The 20,443-nt window shown below is 37.6% G+C and overlaps 1 protein-coding gene and 1 long non-coding RNA gene across 2 annotated transcripts in view; one reads left to right on the top strand and one right to left on the bottom strand.

The window, feature by feature from the left end:
* The window catches only part of MGMT (O-6-methylguanine-DNA methyltransferase), a 221,224-nt gene that overhangs the window by 61,254 nt on the left and 139,527 nt on the right, over window positions 1-20,443 (bottom strand). Inside the window, exon 2 of the mRNA XM_072424220.1 lies at window positions 17,730-17,890. Within this exon, the coding sequence (XP_072280321.1) occupies window positions 17,730-17,841 (112 nt within the window). The 5' untranslated portion in view covers window positions 17,842-17,890. The remainder of the gene's footprint in view (window positions 1-17,729; window positions 17,891-20,443) is intronic.
* Window positions 10,596-18,443, top strand: LOC140339491 (uncharacterized). Its single transcript, XR_011922452.1, has 2 exons — window positions 10,596-10,698; window positions 18,213-18,443. It is a non-coding gene; the product is annotated as an uncharacterized lncRNA (long non-coding RNA).

Raw genomic sequence — 20,443 nt, 5'->3', positions numbered from 1 at the left:
CCCAATATCCAGGCAGCGCAAATTATGAGTTCCTGAATATGTTATTTACCACAGCCTATTTCTTTAACGAGAGACAGAGAGGAGTATAATCTGCTATTCAGAGCAGGTACTAATGAAGAATTCTATATATTCTGAAATTTAATTAAAACCCCAAAGATTTCAAATTAGATGCAATTTGAAATGCCTGGGGCAGGAATACATGCACTTGCGTGGCAAGGGTATCAGACTGAAAGTTGATACCGTAATTGGTTTTGATGTATTTTTGTGTTGCCAGCCTCATGCACAGAACTCATAACCATATAAAAATTCTCTGTAGATTACCTGCTCATTGAAAATGCCATCACTCAGGTAGTTCTCTGCTAAATTACCATGCTACTAAAATGCACAAAGTGATTTGAAGAGAAGAGTGGCACAGCTGGTCGATGTTGCCAATGAGTTATGCATGCGTCGAGGCTGCCTTTTTTTTCCACGGTAAAATATGCTTGGTTGAATATTAAAATATAATTGGCATTCAAGCTAAGTAGCTTAAACCATTTTGTTATCTTATTTTAAACCGATTTGGCTCCTTTGCAGTTATTTTCAAGGATGCCATCCACAAACTAATGACACCATCTTATTCGGAGAGATCTGTTCTCTTTCACATTTGTCATAAATAGGACTAGATTCTATAGCCTTCTAGGGATGTCCTTTAATATCGACTCCTCTTCAACATCAAAAGCCCAATTCGGGAAAAAGAAAACGACGAAGGGAAAAAAATTCCTTTTGTGTAGGTTCTTGCATATTTTATTCTGAAGAGTGTGGGATGCAAATTTCTGGAATAATGTATAGGTCTTTGAAATTCAGGACTCACCTTCTATTTTTCTATGCTGATGAGGGGAGGTCTCTATGACACTTATTTTAAGTCGAGATAAAGCAAAAATATACAGAGCAGTGGCAGCAAAAACACAAAATGTAATAACTGCAATAAACAGTGTGTGTATTTGTAGTGGAGTTTGAACTAAAGTAAAGCTTGAAGAAATTAAAGGAGAAATTTGCAAAACAATTACATGAAACAATATTACAAATGCATAAATCGATTAAAAATGTTACCATAGAAACAACCATACTGGGAAATATTACAAAGTGAGGACACTTCAAAGAGATGTACCATGCACAAAGTTGAGGAGGTTACAGCTACTACCATTGATAGTTTTCATAGGATTTCATCTGGGTAAATTCACTGTGAATATCATAGGTTGATAATAGAAGTTTATATATTATGGGTTACGTAAATGTTTCATGGATCTAAATCTGATACAAATATTAGTTTTCTACATATCCTAGAACCCTTCAGGTCTGATTTATTGAAGAAATTGAGGATATTCTCACAATAAAATGTGCGTATATTAACCTTCATTTATCCAAAGATCTGTAGATGAAATAAGTAAACATAAATTAGCTTTTCACATGTTTAGATATTTGATTGTGTGAATATTCTTAAGCCCTTTACTAAATCTGCTTCAATGAGTTTGCAGTGAGGTTAGACAGTCCAGAACCTAAATATAGGGATATCTTCAGATTTGCCTACAACCCACCACCACCAAGTTTAGTAGGCTATTGTGCAAGTATTCAGGCCTGGACTTCAAACACATTCCCACTAACAACTTTTTGTGGCATTCTTTTAATTCCTGGGGCAATCCAATTATCCATATGGCATACATTGTAAAAAATATATTCTATGGAAGACGCAATGTTTACTTTCCAATGTACCTTCTTGAATACTGTGTAAAATAGACATGTCATAAATAATAAAATCTATGGTCTTTCCAAAATATACAAGTCTATAACCAGATTCAGACCATTTGTTTTATGTGCAGGCACAACTTTGAAGGGAAGTTTAAGCACATTGGGCCAAACATAACACTAGTATTAGGTAGAATGTAAAGTTCAGTTAGGGTAAGAGTCATTGGCTTGTGGTGTAATTATAACAGGTAAAGGTTGTAGGTTAGAATTAGATCGGGATTTAGGTAATAAGGCATTTTAGGAAGGGCAGCAATCTTGATTCCTATATAGTCCCATGTACAGATTTCTTTTAAATGTCTTAGAAGTTTAGCTTAAAGGGTAAGGGTTAATTTTCAGGGAAAGTCTGTTGGTTATGTATAAATGAATAGGGCAGGTAAAGCATTGACATGGCAAACAATTAAGGGGTGAATAGTTTGAAGGTCAGCTATGTTGATGCTAACATTGTATTTCACACTGTTTGCACCTAAAACCACATATGAAAATTCAATATATAAATTAAATAAATCTATGCAGGCAATGCACAACCCAGATTAATGACTTTGGTAATAATAGTTATTCACAAGAAGGATACTAAGAAAGAAGTTGGCAAATTGTGACCACTGGGTTAAGAAACTGTAATAGAAAATGTAAATGAATCCCTCATAACATGAAGATCAAGGTAGCAGAAATGACTACCATCACATCCCCATCCCTTCAACAAACACTGAAAGGGACTACAACAGGCACAAAAGAAGCCTATTTATACAGGAATGGTTTCACATAGAAGAGCCATATGATTATAGAATCATATGGTTCCATATACGAGGACATGATTAAATAGACACATACTGCCTACTGTCACTCATCTCGTATGAAGTGATAAGTAGGTGTATAACTAACCAACTGTATTTATTCTCTAGTTTCCTTCCAAAGTTGGAAGGTTGTAGATGGTCACCCTGGACATTCATTGTGCTCTAAGCACCCAAGTCTTGGATTGCCTTATATGTGATCCATCTCTTTTGATACTTTGAATTTAATAACCTAGACATGTACATATAAATTAATTGGACATTACTTTTTTTTTTTTTACCACAGCTGCCATGCATTTACCATTTTCAGAAGGAAAAGTGGCCCTTCTATTCTAATCCAACAGGTATACATTAAGCAAAGAGGCAAAAGAGGTTCAGCAAAAAAAAAAACGCAAAGCTTGTTTGTTATAAAGTAATTTCTATGGTAGTGCCAATAGGGCAACCACAATTTTATCTCACAATACAACTGACTTGGACTACAGAACTTTGCTAATAAATGAAAATAAAAGGGGGTTGCAATGTTTCTCGGATGTCAGTGATCCACTGAGGACTTTTTTAGCCATTGACCTTGAGCATGCATATCACACATAACACATAACACAGTTATAGTTTATCAGCAATACATGACAATACATAATTATTTTTACAATAATGCAATAAATGTATGGTCATTTAGGTAGTGAATGATATATGAATTATACACAAGATTGTTTACCATCTTGTGGTCCAGACAAGTAAAACAAGGCATTGTTTTCCCAGTGGAATAATGCAAACATTACCACCATACACAAACACACTGCATTCATAGATACAAATAAACAAAATACAAACATTAAAAACATGCAAATTTAAGATAAAGAGGGGTGTACAGAGCAGAACAAATAATAGCTAAAACATCCTTTAAAAAAACTAAACTCTCTTTTATAGAAACATTCCTTATTCAGAATTATATAGCCTTTTTTTCTATATGCATTTTTCATGTATAATGCAACATGGAAAAGCTTTTCTCAATGCCAATCAAGGAAAATGACTTTTTGGGAAAAAAGACAGAAATATGGATACCCAGTGACATATGATAACTTGTCATCTTGGAACAGTCAAATCTGTTTTGTCCAGCAAAATGAAGAACAAGTGGTGAATTTCTTATATTACTTGGCAGTGCGTGGGTTTTCGGCATTAAAGCCCTATGCAATAATTCTTTAATAGGAAAACATCCCTGTGGGAATTCTTCTAGAAAGGGATGTCTTCTGTAGTCTTGCTGGTAATTTATTCACTCAGTACTTTTCAGCACTGTGTACATGACAAAATCTGGCCAAGATAAAATATTTGCTGAAGTCAATGTGAGTAAACAGCTTCCAACTACAAGAGCTGTAACCAGTTAATATTATTCAGTCGATATCTATAGTGAGTAAATATAAAGCATAATGCAAACATGTTCTACAAGCTACTGTCATATTTCAGCTTCTGAATAATAATACGGTTTTCTTTTTTTTTTTTATTCTCTCTACTTCTGGAGAAAGGGGATTGTTTACGTTCATCAGACATTGTTGAAGGTGATAAAAGAACATGAAACAAAACAGTCCAGTCAAGCGCTTAAAAGAAATACATGAAGCAAAAATTCTGAGGGCGATTTGCATATAGTTCTCCAGAAGTATTTAAGCGCAATAGTCCCCCCAAGCTACATGAGTGTTTAATGCTCGTCGGGAGAATACAAACTGTATACATTAAACGTTTACAGATAGTCCAATAGATGCAAAAGGTTTTTTCCCCATTCTTAATGCTCTGCAATAAAAATCCATTGGTAAGAAATTACTCACACAACAGTTATAGGTAGATTGTGGCAAAGCTGCATTTTACTATTAACCTCAAATACTTAATATTAATTTTGTTGTCACTGACTGGATTAGAAAGGGAAATGAGGAAGAGCATGAGAATAAATTTTCCCACCTGGCCTATAAAGGGCAGTATTTTGGTTCTACTGTAAGTCAGGGAGCTAAAGCTGCACCAGCCTGGGCCCTGGGGCAGATCAGCTAATGAAGACTACCAATTTTTTGGATTACAGTGCAAATCTACTAAAGGCCCTATTTCCAGGTTTTGGTTATGTGATCTGAAATCAGAGTAGCACAGGATATTCTTGCAATGGAAGACCAATTTTATTCATTTCCTAGTACTTCTACTAGCACTTCAAATGAAGTTCGCATGAGTGAAAGCTACTCTGCACTGTGCTCACTGAAAGCAGCACAGCATTCCCTGATACTCACTGATATTAACATCAACATACAAGTCAGCTCCAGGAGACACAACCCAGTACTGGAAGAAAAGGGCTCAATACTTATTGCTTATCTTACTTAACTGCCATTAACCAGGGGCATTTCTGAGCAATATGGCACTCCATTACCCCAATCAAATCTACCTTGGGCACACAATATACAGAAATTTCAACCTTTCTAACTCGGGGCCGCATCAACAAACCAGTTTGCACAATGACAAGTGTGCACTGGTTTGCAGATACTGAGCACAGTCCAAGCTTCTGTGTTTTGGGTATCCAGAAGAAAATGCAGGCCCTGGGCATAGAAATAAAACATGAGGTGGGCTTAAAAAAGCACTTTGTGCTGCTCTAATTGGAAAAACCTGTAAGGATAGAAATCTGGAGAAGTCTCATCCATCACTTTATAAAGGTAGATGTCTCAGGGTTGAATCAACCAATTACATATCTTGTAGGGCTTTTATCCAAATCTTTCACACCTGAGTTCCTGGATCCATACCCCCTTATCACAGGGGCCAACTTCCTATGTTGCAGCATAATCAGTTCTATTGCATTCTGCAGCATTTTCAGGGGTTTAGACACAAAGGCTGGATGGACACTGTTCTGTGAATGTTTTCATGCATTTTTAGCCTTGTCAACAATTATTCTTTTTCCTGGACTGCTTGTCATTAGAAGGCCCTACAAAGTGTGTCGATACATCCCAAAATAAACAGGCATCAATGCATCAGAAAGATGTGAACAAAAGTAACAGCTAGCCCGTGCACATGTGTAAACAAGTTATTTTTCTGCAAATTCAAAATGTAGCAAAGAAGACTGCCCTGGTAATGATGGGGCATTAAATTTACGTGTTCCACTGCCCAAAATACTGTGCAAAACACACGTCCCTTAAAAAATATATTGTGTACAGAAATATTTTTCATTCACCACTTACAAGTGTGTTAAATATTGCTCCTCTAATTACCGCTATGCTTCCTTCTACCACACCTTTGTCACTACTGTGTCCTGAAGCAACATGTAGGCTAGAGAAAGGTCCCGCAGTGGGCAAGAGGACCAGAAATTTCTGGATTTCTGAATCTGGAGGGTACCAAAGAGTAACCCGCAAATCAGAAGACAGCTCTTCAAGAAGGCATACATCAATGCCTCAGGTGTCAGCACTAGTAAGGCTTCATGGTCACACTGGTCATGAGGTTTTGCTGCATTTACCGTTTCCTCGTGCCAGGGAAACCACTGATTCTCCTGGCAGCAACTCCATAGAGAATGAATAGGGTGGCAGTGAGAAATATAAGATGCCATTTTTTAGCTGGTCAAAAATGACCAATTGGCTACTAAGGTGGTCCCTTTATCCCAAAGCAGCTCCGAACCCACCCTAAGTACATTGTATCTACTTCCTATTAGTAACGTTTTAATACTGAAAGGACCTTTCTTCTCTCCTCCATATAATGTATATTTGGAAACTTAGGGGAAAAGATTTTTCGCCCAGAATTCTCGATACCATAAGAATGCAGGGGGATCCTTCAGATTTACAGAAATCAACCATAACTTACATATCAATTTTTGGTGGTCTGACTCTTTCAGGAGGGAGAGTCATATGGGTTATGTATTTCTATTATGAATACTTTAATAATGAAAGAGTTGTTGTACTACAAAGAAATTCGTACATAGAATAAGACATCAAATTCCCAGCAACTTTGGATTAGAAGGTCATTTATTTTTTAAGCACAGTACAAGTTCCCATGCAAAGATTTTTTTCCCTCTAAGCATATTCTGAGCAGTATAACTCTTTAATAACTGTTAACATGTTTTATTATCCACTTTAAAGTCTCAATACCAAAATCTGTCATGGTTTTCACTAAGACAAACTCCCAATAGCGTAATTTACAGAAAATCTGTGCCAGGCAAAACATCAACCAGATTCAAAGTTCTCTGTTCCCATTGCTAGAAGTGGCCAATTGGCAGTGAGTACCAGGCATGTCAATGTCATTACCTTCAGTTTTTGGACACCTGGAACCCAATATAAATCTTGTCACCAGGAGAAAAGCAGCAAAGTAACAGCGCATATATCATGAGCTGAAGTCGATTTTCCATAGGTGCAGAGCTAGGAAGATTACAAGGACGTGTTTTTCCCCCAACTTTATGGCTGTTGGAGGTTCTATAAAGGTTACTGTAAATGAAGAAATGTTTTTTGGCAAAGGGGCAGGGCTGGAAATATACACGATTTTACTGGAATATGCAGAAATGTCATGAGAACTGGTATAACAGAGGAACATCGGCATAAAGGCAGACTGAGAACAAGTAAGTGTGCAAGCCCGTTTCTAAACTCTCAATTAGTGCCAGATACAGGTCTGCTAATAATGTCTGTAGCCAAAGTGCTCTGAACTCATAATGATAAGGATGAGTCTAGTGTAAAATGCAAACATGATGTGTGTCTTATTATGTTTCATCTTTAGTCTGATTGTTGATAAATGCAGCCACGTAAGCTCAACAAGCAGCAGCTGTGCTTTGGTTACCCAGTTACCCAAACCAAAATCAACCACCCAACCTTATCCTACGGCTGATTCATACACATGTTAACACGCACTCCCCTTTACTATAAATCAGCTGCCAATGACCAGAAAACAAGCCTTAACTTACAGTTTTTCCTAATGCAGTGAACCACAATGCACAATTGATGCGTTGCTGTGCAGTGCCTTGGTTTACAATGAATGGCACTATAACACACATTGTTTAGTGTCTAATGACCTGTTACTGGGCAGGAGAACTCCAGGCGTGACATACAATACAGTAATATATTTAGGAACCAAATCAAATTTGCACATACACCCATGTTACAAATTCCTGCATCACTTTCCTATACTGGTTACATGAATGAGCCCAAGGGTCATCATATTGAGTGGGTGGTTCGAATGGAGAAACTTTAGGCTATTCACAGGGCTAAAAGGCATACTGTATATCAGAGGTTACCAACCCCTGGACCACGGACCGGTGCTGGTCTGTGGCTGGTGAGTTGGGGGACCCAAATGACAAGAGGCAGAAGCACCAGCAGCAGTAGCGCTGGAAGCCCTCCTTACACTGCTCTAAAGCTCTCTTACACTACTCTGTTATTCTCAGCTAGTGTGTTGACAGGAGCCCGAGCTGCTGAGAATAGCAGAGTAGTGTAAGCTGTACATGTACCGGGCCGTGGCACAATTTTATTCTATGTTACAGGTCCCTGCTGTCAGAAACCTTGGGGACCACTGCTTTATATGACCTGGTTTCAGCATAGAATACAGCCTTTACAGCTCTGATCATATAGCCCTGGGATGAATTACCTGTACCAATAGGAAGGTGTCTTTTTCACAGAAGCAGTACCAAAACTACACTAAATAAATTTGGTCTAATGGATGCGCTATTAGTAACACATCTCTATTCTGTCCTGATAGATCACTTTTTTTGTTTATTGTTTTTATTTTATTACATGCTGTGCTTTCATGCATGCAATATTAGTGCTGTATTAATAGGTACAAGATTGGCAATGACAATGACTGAATTTCAGGAAAAAGAAAGGCCGTTATGTCTTAACATCTTCATAAATGGCCCCTTTACACCGAGTACAAAGTTCTGCTTTGTTGCCTTGTCTTACGTTTCACAACAAACATCGAGATAGAGCAGCTTTTTCGACAAACAGCAAGAATAAAATTCCAAATTAACATATTAAATGGAAGAAATGAATATGCCAGTTAAAGGATTATGGAAAGTAAACATTCAGTCATTTGGCTAATGATTGTAAATGTAAGAGGAGACAAGCGCGGCGGAGAAGCTCTTCTTGTGCGGTATGTAATATTTTAAGAGCGCCTCCTGAAAACACTGTTTATAAAGGTATGCATGGCTGATGCTGATGGAAAGCATGCTTGTTCATAATGCTCTGAAATTGTTCAACATCAGCTCATCCATATATAATATTTTGTTCGGTATATGTCAGCTTGTGTTACCGGCTGCAGTTGTGCAATATGAATCTGCCTGACAGTTAGCTTGGTCATTTTGCATTCCTCCAGTATCTTTTTCAAACACCGCTACCTTTTTCTACATAATACACTGATTTCACATCCTAGCTTGCTAAAAAGGAAGCAACATGTGGTGCAGTGTTCACAAAGCTAAAGAGCAACTTCACACTAAGTGAAACCAATGAACTGCAATTGATACCAAACAAACTTAAAGGCTAGCTCAATTGAAAAATAAGAATGAAGCATTGAAAGGGACAGTCTGGAAAATGTCAGGCAGATGCTCTATAAAGATGTAGTCTCGGAAGCAGTGCTATACTGGACAGAGTTGAGGGGCTTTTATTTATGTCAGTGCTGGTTCTCACACCATGAAAGTCAATGGAAATGCACAATTAACCATAAGGAGGATGATGAAATATAGGCTGAGACCAAAAGGCACATGGGAACGCACTCTGATCTTTGAAAAGGTCTTCAAGTAACTGAATCTCGGCCAGAACACTATCTGCAAGGAGTTGTCAGCTTCTCCCGTGTTTGTGTGGGTTTCCTCCAGGGACTCCAGTTTCTTCCCACATTCCAAAAAACATGCAGTTAGGTTAGTTGGCTTCCCGCCCAAAATGGACCTTACACTGTATTAAAGACATAGGGCTGAGGTAGGGAAATTAGACTGAGAGCCCCTTTGAGGGACAGTTAGTGACATGGCTATGGACTTTGTACAGTGCTGCATAATATGTTGAGGCTAATTAAATATTGTATATTAATAATATTAAGCAAAACCCTAACATGAGACAATATACTAGGTCGGATATTGTCACAACACTACTTCTATTTCCAGCGGTGGGCAGACACCAACTGGGCCAAAGCAGCACTTATGTAATGACATGTGAGCGCCACTTCTTCATTCACACCAATCCCATCCTGTGTGATGACATAACCCTCTAAGGTGGGCTCACAGGAAATAAGAAAAGTGCCAAAACAGGTTTGCTAAAAGAGAACCAGCAGCGCTCGATCTATGAGGTGTCCGGGAGTGGAGAGGGTAAAGGGACCCAGACAAAAAAAAAAAAAATTCTAAAGCATAACAACAGCTCAGAATTCTAAAAACTACAAGCAGACAGATTTTCTATTGCAGAAGGGACAAGCGATGTCTTGTCTGCAATAAAACATGCTTACCTGCCTGTTGAACTCTTCTTTCCCAAGTATACTAAGCTGTACTTGCATGGTTCAGTATAGGCTGCCAGGACATGCCAGGTATTTTGGCACCCCCAGGGTCGCTGGGGATGATTGAACATGTGTGTGCAGGCATGGTAGTTTTGTCATTTCAGCCTGGCCAATCAAGATGGACAAAGATCTGACTCCAGTGTAGCATATGAAGCAGATAGCTTTGCCCGCAATGAAGAAAGGACAGGTGAGTGTAAATGCAAAAAAAATATTTGCTTAGGCAGATATGTTCATTTTTTTTAGCAGGGATATTGCTCGTCTCTTATACTATATCTGCCTGATTAGAATTTTTATTTTTATGGTATAATTCTGCTTTAAAGGCAAGTTGAAAGATACATTTAACTTTATGGTGAATCTACCCCCCCTGTAACTTCCTAAACTTTACACAAATTGTTAAAGGTACTCCCAATCTGTCACATTTATGCTATTTTTCATGCTGAAACAAATAAATGCATTTCTTAAAGATAAAAAAAAATACTTAGCCTAATTATGGGTTACAATAAATGTACACAACAGTCAGAATCTTTATTTTTTTTTTATTTTTTTTTTTTTTAACTTTGTCTTGCAGTTTGCAGCCTTATTTACTTTAACACAGCGTTTAAACATTGCTTTGGCAAGAACAGGCCTGGTGACTTATACGATCTTTCCTCTATATCAGCAGACAAGGAGGGTAAGTTAATTTTGCACTGTAGTCATGGCAATAACTAATTATTATCTGTTTTATTGTACATTGTTGATGTTTCTAATAATTAGTCTGCCTATGTGGCCACCGGTAATGTTTTTTGCTAATTATGCAACTTTTGATGCTCTTTTTCATTTATTAGTGATGGTTTTTGCTGATTATATTGGTTTTTGATAAGGCTTATATCAGTACTGCTACATGTGCAGAATTAACAGATCTGTGATGAAATGAGCAATGCATTTATTTTCCCTTTGAGGACTCTAATTTTCCCAGAGGATTATTCATTTGGTTTTGGGGTGCAGTTGTTTAAAAATTGCTTACAAATACCACTTAGAGGCTTGTGTAGGACAATCTTAATAAAAAATCAAGTTACTATTAATGCACAAACCTCATAAAATAAACAATTTTTGGGACGAAAAAGTACGGGGTTAGCGGTTGGGAGGTTAATGCACAAACCTCATAAAATAAACAAGATGAGACATACAAATCATTTGTGTCTCACACGCCCCTTCCAGACCCTGAAGTTCAGATATTAGAAAGGAAACAGGGCTAGATGTAGCCAGGTCCCAATTTTTCAGCTACATGATTGTGAACCAGTAATGACAATCCTGCAACATTTTTAATATACCATTTTTCATGTAGCACAACCTACATGAGAGTGGCAACTATGCTCTGTATGTAGACACAATGCAGCCTTGTTGCCACAGCATCACATGAAGCTGCATTTGGTGGACTTCTCTGGCATGTTCAACACTTATTTGGGGGATTTGATGGCAAATTTTACAAGTGTAATGTCAAGCTTTCATACCCACATGTGCAAAAAACATAGTCTCTCTGAACATACAAACCATGTTGCATGTAAAGAAATGCAAAATATAAAAGCTTTCAAAGCCGAGTAGTTTTATCAAGTGCCAGTTCCATGACTTTCTTTCTGGTCCTTACCAAACAACCTAATGAGTCAGTGACACAGAATACAACCCGTCAAACTCCAAATCTGTACAGTTTTTCCAACTCCCCAAGAAAGAATAAGACTGATGGCCTTGTAGATCTGTAACTTTTGAGAAAATCAAGCTATTTTAGATTCCATATATCTAGTATAACAGGTTCCCTTTAAATGCAGGGACTCATCAATGCTAAACAGCAGTAAGATGGTCTATAACTCAAAGTATTTACAGTATATCATAGATTTCCTTTTTTTTATATGTAATTATTATTATTAACAAACCGTATTTATAAAGTGCCAACATGTTATGCAGCGCTGTACATTAAATAGGGGTTGCAACAGATAGATACAGATAGTGACACAGGAGGAGGAGAGGACCCTGCCCCGAAGATCTTACAATCCAAGAGGTAGAGGAAGTATCACAAAATAGGAGGGGTAATCTATGAACTGTTGGCATTTGGCAGTTGGCAGTACGAAAGTGTATCTAAATGTAGAAGTTCATAAAATAGAAGCCTAGTGGTATGATTCTTTATTACTTTTCCTCTGGTGATCCTGCCATTTCTTTGACTTTGAATCTAGGCTTCCAAGACAGAAGAAACATTTTCACCTTGTTTGCACACTCTCTGTGGACTCCAAGCTGACATGCCGATGCACAGAATAATAGCACATACATCTTGGAGTCCACAGGGAACACAAGGCATCATACTATGTCAATGGCTTCAGAAAGAGAGATGCACTCATATGTATGGCACTGGCATATAGAAAGCGGTCAAGGAGAGTGATTGAGGCATGCATGGGCATTAAAAGAAAAACGTATGCAATGATGAAAACTATATATATATAAATATTCTACGGGCATTACTTTTTTTAGGGTGTGTTAGGATTCATTTAAGGGTTTTATACTTTACAGTGCATCTTTGCCAAGACTATGGACACTGAAATTATTTACACATTCCTAAAACGCCCCCACTAAGGCTGTGTTTTTAAAGATGACTGTGCACTGTAATGTGTTGCATCCGGCAGTCTATTCATTTGAATGAGCAGTCTAAAGCTGAACGTTGCATTGCACAAAACCATGTTCATAGTGTATGTTGTGTTGCCGAAGGAACCTTGATTAAATAATTGTGTTCTGGGTGCTAAAATTACATTTCTCTACAATGCTTACAAATGCAGAGAATTGAGGGCTTGAGAGAATGTGTAAATATATTGGCGAGAATGATCAGGTTCACTTTGTGTATTTGGTGTTTATACACAACACTGCTGTCCACATCAGTAAACCTATGTATATGAATTTACTTAGATTCATCTATTTACAGCGGAAATCATTAACAGAGATATCCGCATGTGTCTTATGCTGCATGGATGCAGAGAAATAGCTTCTCATATATACTTCAGAAATCATCATCCCGGCTGTGAGATGCAAACAAAGGGCAAAATGCTGACCACAGCAAGGTAGTCACAGCAAGTGTGAAAATGACAAGGCAATTTGTCTATGGTGTCATGTTCTGTTTCCTAAAGATGGATTTGACTGCAAAACTTCAGACATTCTGGCTATATTATCAGTTTTTGAGCTTGTGGATATTTTATTTTGACATAGGGGTATGCCAATAACTCCTCATTTCATACACTCGCACACAACAAGAAATGAGGATAAAGCAAAACTAGTTTTATTATTCAGCATAGAGAGACAACGGCAGTGCAAACCAGAGATTCTGCCAAGGCAAAGATTCTAGATAAGTCATGCTAAATGTAGATGTTATGTTAAGTAAGGAAGCTATATAAGGGACCATGTAAATTCTAAGGGCCACACTACCTGACCCCAAAAATTAGTATAACATAGCATTTTATTAGACTGGAGTGCAATAGGTCTACCAGTTCATTCTTTTTATATTAATAGGGTGAAAATGTCTCAGTGCACCAAGTGACTGAAGCAGGAAAAATGCATTATAGTTCTTATCTGAGGTCTAACTCTATAATTTTCCCATATGAATAAGCTAATAATTGCTGGATTTAAAACAAACAGATCCTCTTCCAGAAGTTGCAAGGAGTAATCATTTTTTTTTACCATTCAGATATGAAATCACAACTAAGTTATCTGTATCTGCTGCCTCCATGGTATTCCTTTTTTTTAATAAATATAACATATTTTGATTATTAAAGCAGCATTATCATGATTAGTTACAATGTATAGAAGATTTTTTATTGCTATTCATACAAATCTACAATGTACTAATAATAAAGCTGAAAAGCATAGATTATTTGTTTCATTTACTTCTGACAGTTGACTAGTTTTCACTCAATACAAGGCCCTGCTCTATAGGCCTGATTTATTAGAGCTCTCCAAGACTGGAGAAGATACACTTATCAGTGAAGCTGGGTGATCCAGCAAACCTGAAATGAGTGTGGTCCAGGATTGAAAACATCGCTAACAAATAACAAATTACTTTTAAGAAAACCACTCCAGGTTTGCTGGATCACCCAACTTCATTGATGTAAGTGTATCCTCTCCAGCCATGGAGAGCTTTAATAAATCAGCCCCTATGCGTCTGCATACATAACTCCACATTACTGAGAAGCTGCATCTTCCAGATGACGTGATGTTAAAAGGAACCTGTCACAGTCCGTTAACAAGTATTTCAGGTGCATGGCAATGTTAAAGTCGAAGTCTATAAAAAGATATAAAACGTCAGTCTAAAAAGATACACATATGAATGTTTTCTTGTAATGTTCCTCTTTGCAACTCTCACATGTTTTCACCCATAGATACCCCCTTTTGGAGTGGAAATCCGACAATCGTGGTAGACCAGTCCAATTACATATTGATACATAGCTAAATATTGCAGTCAAACTTAACTAAACTCCAAATAAATTATTTCATTTTAGCTACAAAATCATAAAAATGACCACATGGTAAAAGAATGTATGGGAATTAAAAGACTAGCTGGTGGGGATGAATGACTATGTAGTCTTCTTTACCCCACACACATTAGAAGAAGAAACATTTTGGTACCAACTTTGAATATGTAGCTTGACTGAGGCAAAAACTGATTAACTTTTTCATACATGCTGCTAGATTAAAGTGGAAAAAAAAATTACAGATCAGGCAGGGCATTATGGCAGAAAGGGACAGGCGGTATCCCTTCTGTAATAATCTCTTACCTGGTCGATGGCGTCATCGACTGGTTAAACCTACTGGTAGCCATTATACCTGGCACATCCAGGCTCCCCCAGCACTTGCGGGGACTGAATTAAATCTTGCGCACCTGTGCGGGAGTTAAGTTGTCCTAGCCCAGGCAATTAAGATGCTCAAAGATCACATCTGGAAGGAGAAGGAAAAGATGGCGGTGACCTGTGACAGAATAGGGACGGGGGAGCATATTGGGTTTAGTTCCACTTTAATATTGGGTTATATTGTGTTAAGTTCCACTTTAAAGAGCTTATGGTAAGAATTTTGTTACACTTAGAAAGATGTAATCAAAGACCATTTAACCCACGAGTAGTAACAGTCACTCCATTCAACAACATTTACAAAAAGTATCTGATGAGAAGTCACATGACCTGGTGTAAGTGAAAGTTGATAATAGATCACATGACTAATGCCTTGCCTTGGCTACAATATTTGAGCATAACTAAGCTTTAAGTAGTATAATTAACGCTTCATTTCAGTGTATAGTTTAACCTTCAGCATACTTTACCTTCTTAACTACATTTTCAATAATGAAAGTAAACAGTAGCCACCTGATCAACTGCCTAATGTAATGCGACTCTCACCAACTGTGTTTACTAAGCTGTCTAATTGTCCATTAGTGTGCCTCATACATTATATTCAGAACAATGAAAAGACAGGTTTAACTAATTTACTCAGTTCACACTCCATTCCCTGCATACTTATAGACTATACAAAGCCAGGAGAGACTCTGCAATCATGTCCAGTGATTAGCCCATTACATAATCCTGAAATTGATGACATCAGAGGTTAAATGACATCACAGGTTCAACAAGGTTAATACAAATGCAACTTTAAAAGCAGAGAAAGTGTACATGTAAACAATACAGTACTTCTCTACAGCAAATACTCTGTATAATAACCACCAACTAATATTTTCACATCCTGCCCAATCTATTACCAGGCAAGTGTATGGAAAGAAACGCTATGATCACATTGTTAATCAGATTGAATATCTATTTTATAGACTTTGCATTTTGATAGAATTGTTAAAAAAATCAAAACATGTGCCTATATTGGAGTTAATTTCCAAGACTGGAGAAGATAGAATATCATTGAAGAACCTGTGTGATCCAGCAGATCTGGATTTGATCTGGTCCAGGATTGAAAATATTTGCCAACGAATAGCAAATGACTTTTAAGAAATCCATTCCAGGTTTGTTGGATCACCTAGGTCTCTCCCAAGATAGTTTATCTTCTTTTTTGAAAAGATTCAGGCCCAAACTGTACATATAAAAATTGGAAAAGGCTGCACTAAACCATGATCCATGGATCAGATGAAGTTTGTTACCAAACAAATTTTTCCTATAAGAAATAAAAGGAAAATGATTAATCTGTTCCCATGAAAAAAACTCTTACTGTTATTGGCATATTATACATTGGCTGGGCTGTATTAAACACTGCTTAATATTAAAATACAAAAGCAATTAGATGAAATAAATGAAAATGTAGCCTAACTTTACCTTGCTGAGAATAGTCGAGTGCCTACTAGGATGGTGCTGAGAAGGGAGGAGGAGGAGATGTTCTGTAATTCACAGAGAGTTATAGCGGGAGTTGTTCACTGAATGGTAACTGGCGTACTGACGCTCCTGGCCAGTCGTGGCTTTGTCTCCAGAGAGGTAAATAAGGGTAGCGCGCGGTGTTATGACTCATTTTGGCCCATACAAGTTCTAGCACAAAGGTTGTATACCAAGCAAAATTTTTCTTGTCCAAACAGGACTTATACCAAGTTGGACTTATTCCAAAGCGGTCTTATACTGAGGTACCACTGTATATTTATTTATTTTTTTATATTCATTGTTGTATACCACCATGTAGTGTATTTACATTCCAAAATTGATTGACTGTGTGGCTGATCATATTTGTTTCTGTTCTTCAACAAAGGTCACCCTTTACAGAGGGAGCTCAAGCAGACCAATCTCTTTTTTTAGATTAAATACTGAATGATAAGTTACAGAAACTTTTCTCTAACCACAATGACGTAACATACAGAAACAGAAAAACCTAAATTACAGTTTGTTACATTTATTTAAAAAACAAGCGAGACTCTTCACACACAAAGTTATTTGAATATTCACTTCAGTTATGTGTGGATACAACAGTAAGGCTATGTTCACATTGATTGTAAGGTTGTGGTAAATTTACTGCTTGCTCATGGTATTGAACCATTTTTAGCGGCAGCCCCATAGCAGATGAATGAGGGCAGCAGTAATCGATACCAATACCTCTCACTGACACCAAATTTACAGACTTTTGTGTTTTAAGAACCAGTGTTGTGGTGTGAGTGACCGAGCAGCTGATAAGGTGCCAGCCAGAGGAAGCAGCACTGAATCGCTCAATCTTAAAGTAGGTCTGGACCTGCCCTGAAGCTGATTTTCACATGATTGGATAACTGATGTGATTGTTCAACTCCTTTTTATCAATCACCCTCATTACATAATTGTGTATCTTAGCCATAGTTGGAAAAGTAGTCACAGAGCCTGATAGATCAATCTAAAGATATAAAAAAATGAATGCAGGGCAGCAGAATGGGTGACTTAATTCCTTCAATTAGATCAGCCCATTTTCAAAACTTTTTTTTTTTTGCCAGCTGAAGTCAAAAGTTGAACTACGTTGTTTCAGCACTTCAAGCCAAGAATTATTGCAACTGGTGCCAAAACCAATACAAGTCCTTTGAGGAGATGAAGATTACCTCAACCTCTTGTAACTACATCACACTGAGCACTGTTCTGCAGTAGATATTTAAGACTGACCAGGCTGGTGCTGCCAGAATGGAATGTAAAGCCAGCATTACTTAATCAAGACAAAATGACAACACAATCAAAGACCACTACATAGAATTACATTTACCTTTGTGGAAAAGTGGATGGTGGAAAGGCGGGACGGTGAGCTGCTCTGTCAGCAAAGGCTCGCACAAGTAGGCTCGTAGCCAGGTCGTGCACTGTTCCAGTGGTGCAATCATTTCCTGAGGGCCCTAGCATACCTTGAACGATGCAGAGGCGTCCTTAGCCCTGAGAACAACAGAACATTAATGTGTTTTCCTTCCAACCATGTTACTTTCCTACAATAAATTAGCAAGTAAAACAGGCCAATATCAATGAGAAACATGCGTTCTCCTTTGGAAACACTTGTATTCATTTGAAATTTGCAACGAAAGGAAGTTATTAGCCAGAGATTTAAGTCATATCAGTTACTAATACTTTTACATTTTGTTACTGCCATGTAAGAGAAAAAAAAATACAACAGAGAGAATTCCTAAACACAATAATTACAAGGATAACATGAAGTATTGCTATGACATTTAATAACCATAACCTCTAATAATATTCTAAGATTGTCTCAACAGATTCAACCAAGCAAGGTGCAGGAGATGAAGCTGGAAAACATGTCACAATCTGCAATCTTTATAGAACTAAAGGCCCGAGAAGATACATTGCCAAGTTTGTGCTCCACCAACCAGTCGGATAGTTTTTCCGATCACGAAGCCTAAAAATTCGGAACACATGTATGATATCCTGCTCTTCTAGGTTATCAAATGAAAGGAATCCTGATTGGATTAACCAATTTGTTCGGCTTGCGTACTTTTATTTGATATTGACTAACCTCAGACTGCTTTAAGTCCATTTCAAGACCAAAAAAATTGGTTGCTTGTGATTGGATAGCTGATGAACTCTCTTCAGATATGATCTTTTTATCAGATCGGATCAGATGTGAAAAGTGAATATTTGCCCATGTGCACTAGGCCTTAGTAATCACTTATCAAGTTCAGTATTCCAAGTATCAAGTTCAGTATTCCAACAAGTATCAATTCCAACAGGTCAGTGATAACTCATTAGCAGCCAAAAACTGATTAATGATAAAACTGCCTTGCTAGACTGAAAGGGTGATGAGGTTTAACAGATCACGGATAGATCTTGAGTGTTGGAATTTCATCACAAGACTTATTTCATGCACTTGTTTTTCTTTCCATTATGAAAATATAACCTACTTCAAAGTTTGGTGGAATAGCACACATTTAGCAGAATAGTTCGATACTTCTTTAAAAAGGTATTAGCTATTTTAGTTATTCAGCTTTATAATGTCAAAAATAAAAATCATAGTGTTAGTGATAAAAGATTTGATGTGCAAGACAAAGTGTCAAAATTGATGAGCTGCACATGCGTTTAGTTCCCGGAGCACTCGGCACATCCCAGCTTCCCCTGCAGGTGCTGGGAATTAGTCAACTCCTGCTTGCCTGTTTTTCTGGTCTGGGCAATCAAGATGGCCAAAGATTAGAGAGATAAAGTTTCCTGTCCCAGTGCCTGTGATGGAACGGGGACAGGTGAGTAAAGACTGAGTTTAGTACCACTTTAAATACCAAAGTAATAAGTGCAGTGCCTATCTTTTTAGTATTCAGATTTTTGTCCAGGCACTTTAGGCTTCCTTGCAATGTACCAGAGCCACCAATTTTGTCAAATTGAAAAACTGGTGAAACACGAAGCAAAGAGAAGACGCCACATTGTAGGTTTCAGAAAGTAAACTCTACGTGACCCTGGGAGGTCCTCTCTGAAACATGCATGCAGCTGATAAAGGTGTGTGCGGGACTAAATCTCCACTAGTTTATAAAGGTAAGTCACCTCAGTACAGGCTTTGCTGAGGGGTAAAGAAAAAGAGACAACCGTCATGCGTGCTTGTGCAAAAGTAACGGAAGAAAAAAGAGCAGGACCTAAGTCCTATGCCGCTATAATTCATGGCACATGGGATGAGGATCCACTTTAGCATTTTTGCTTTGGATGCTAAAGAACCTTGTTTCAGCACTACTTTAGTGTCTACTGAATAAGAGTACGTGGACTTGTCACCTGAAATCAATTAAATTCATGCCTTTTATATTTTCTGGTCTGTAAAACAGCTCAGAACTCAGAGTAGGGCTACAAATAAATAATTCTTGCAGAGGCTGATTCACTCGATCCTAGTAACTGTTTTTATGCTGAAGTATATTTTTTCCTTGTCCCTGTGTGACTTCATTTGGTATTTTGAATTTCCTGTCTGTATTTGTATAGACAGAAGTGCGAGGTCCACAGAGGATCCAGTTTTGGCCATGCTGCCACCAGCAAAAGGGAACATCCAGCATGATTAACATATTTAGTTGGCTGTTTCTACATACTCTTGCATCCCAAATTGTTTCTGCTGCAACAGACTGGCAAATACAGTTGGCCTTTAAAAAGATACACTGGGCATTAACAAACTGGCCTCCTATGACCTCGAAGTGAGTGGCTGGTTCTGTGTGAAATACACAGAAATGATATTAAAGTATATTGTGTTGTATTTTACAGTAACTGAATATGTTCTAATTCTCCTGCAGTCCTTGCTTCATTGGAATTTAAAAAATAATAATGTGCAACATTACTTATAGCATATACTTATAGCAGCAACACTCAGACTTATTAAAACTGGTAATGTAAACTTAAAGCGTATATCTAGCCCATAATTTTTTTAAACTTAAGTCCTGCTTTGGAAATTGGCAATCAGGCAAGTGTTAATTGCAGAAAGGGACTAGCAATGTTCCTTCTGCAATAATTGAATTT

Source organism: Pyxicephalus adspersus, chromosome 10 (genome assembly GCF_032062135.1).
Source record: "Pyxicephalus adspersus chromosome 10, UCB_Pads_2.0, whole genome shotgun sequence".
In the NCBI taxonomy this organism is placed as follows: Eukaryota; Metazoa; Chordata; class Amphibia; order Anura; family Pyxicephalidae; genus Pyxicephalus; species Pyxicephalus adspersus.
The sequence above is the reverse complement of the archived record's forward strand: the minus strand, read 5'-3'. Positions and strand labels throughout refer to the sequence as shown.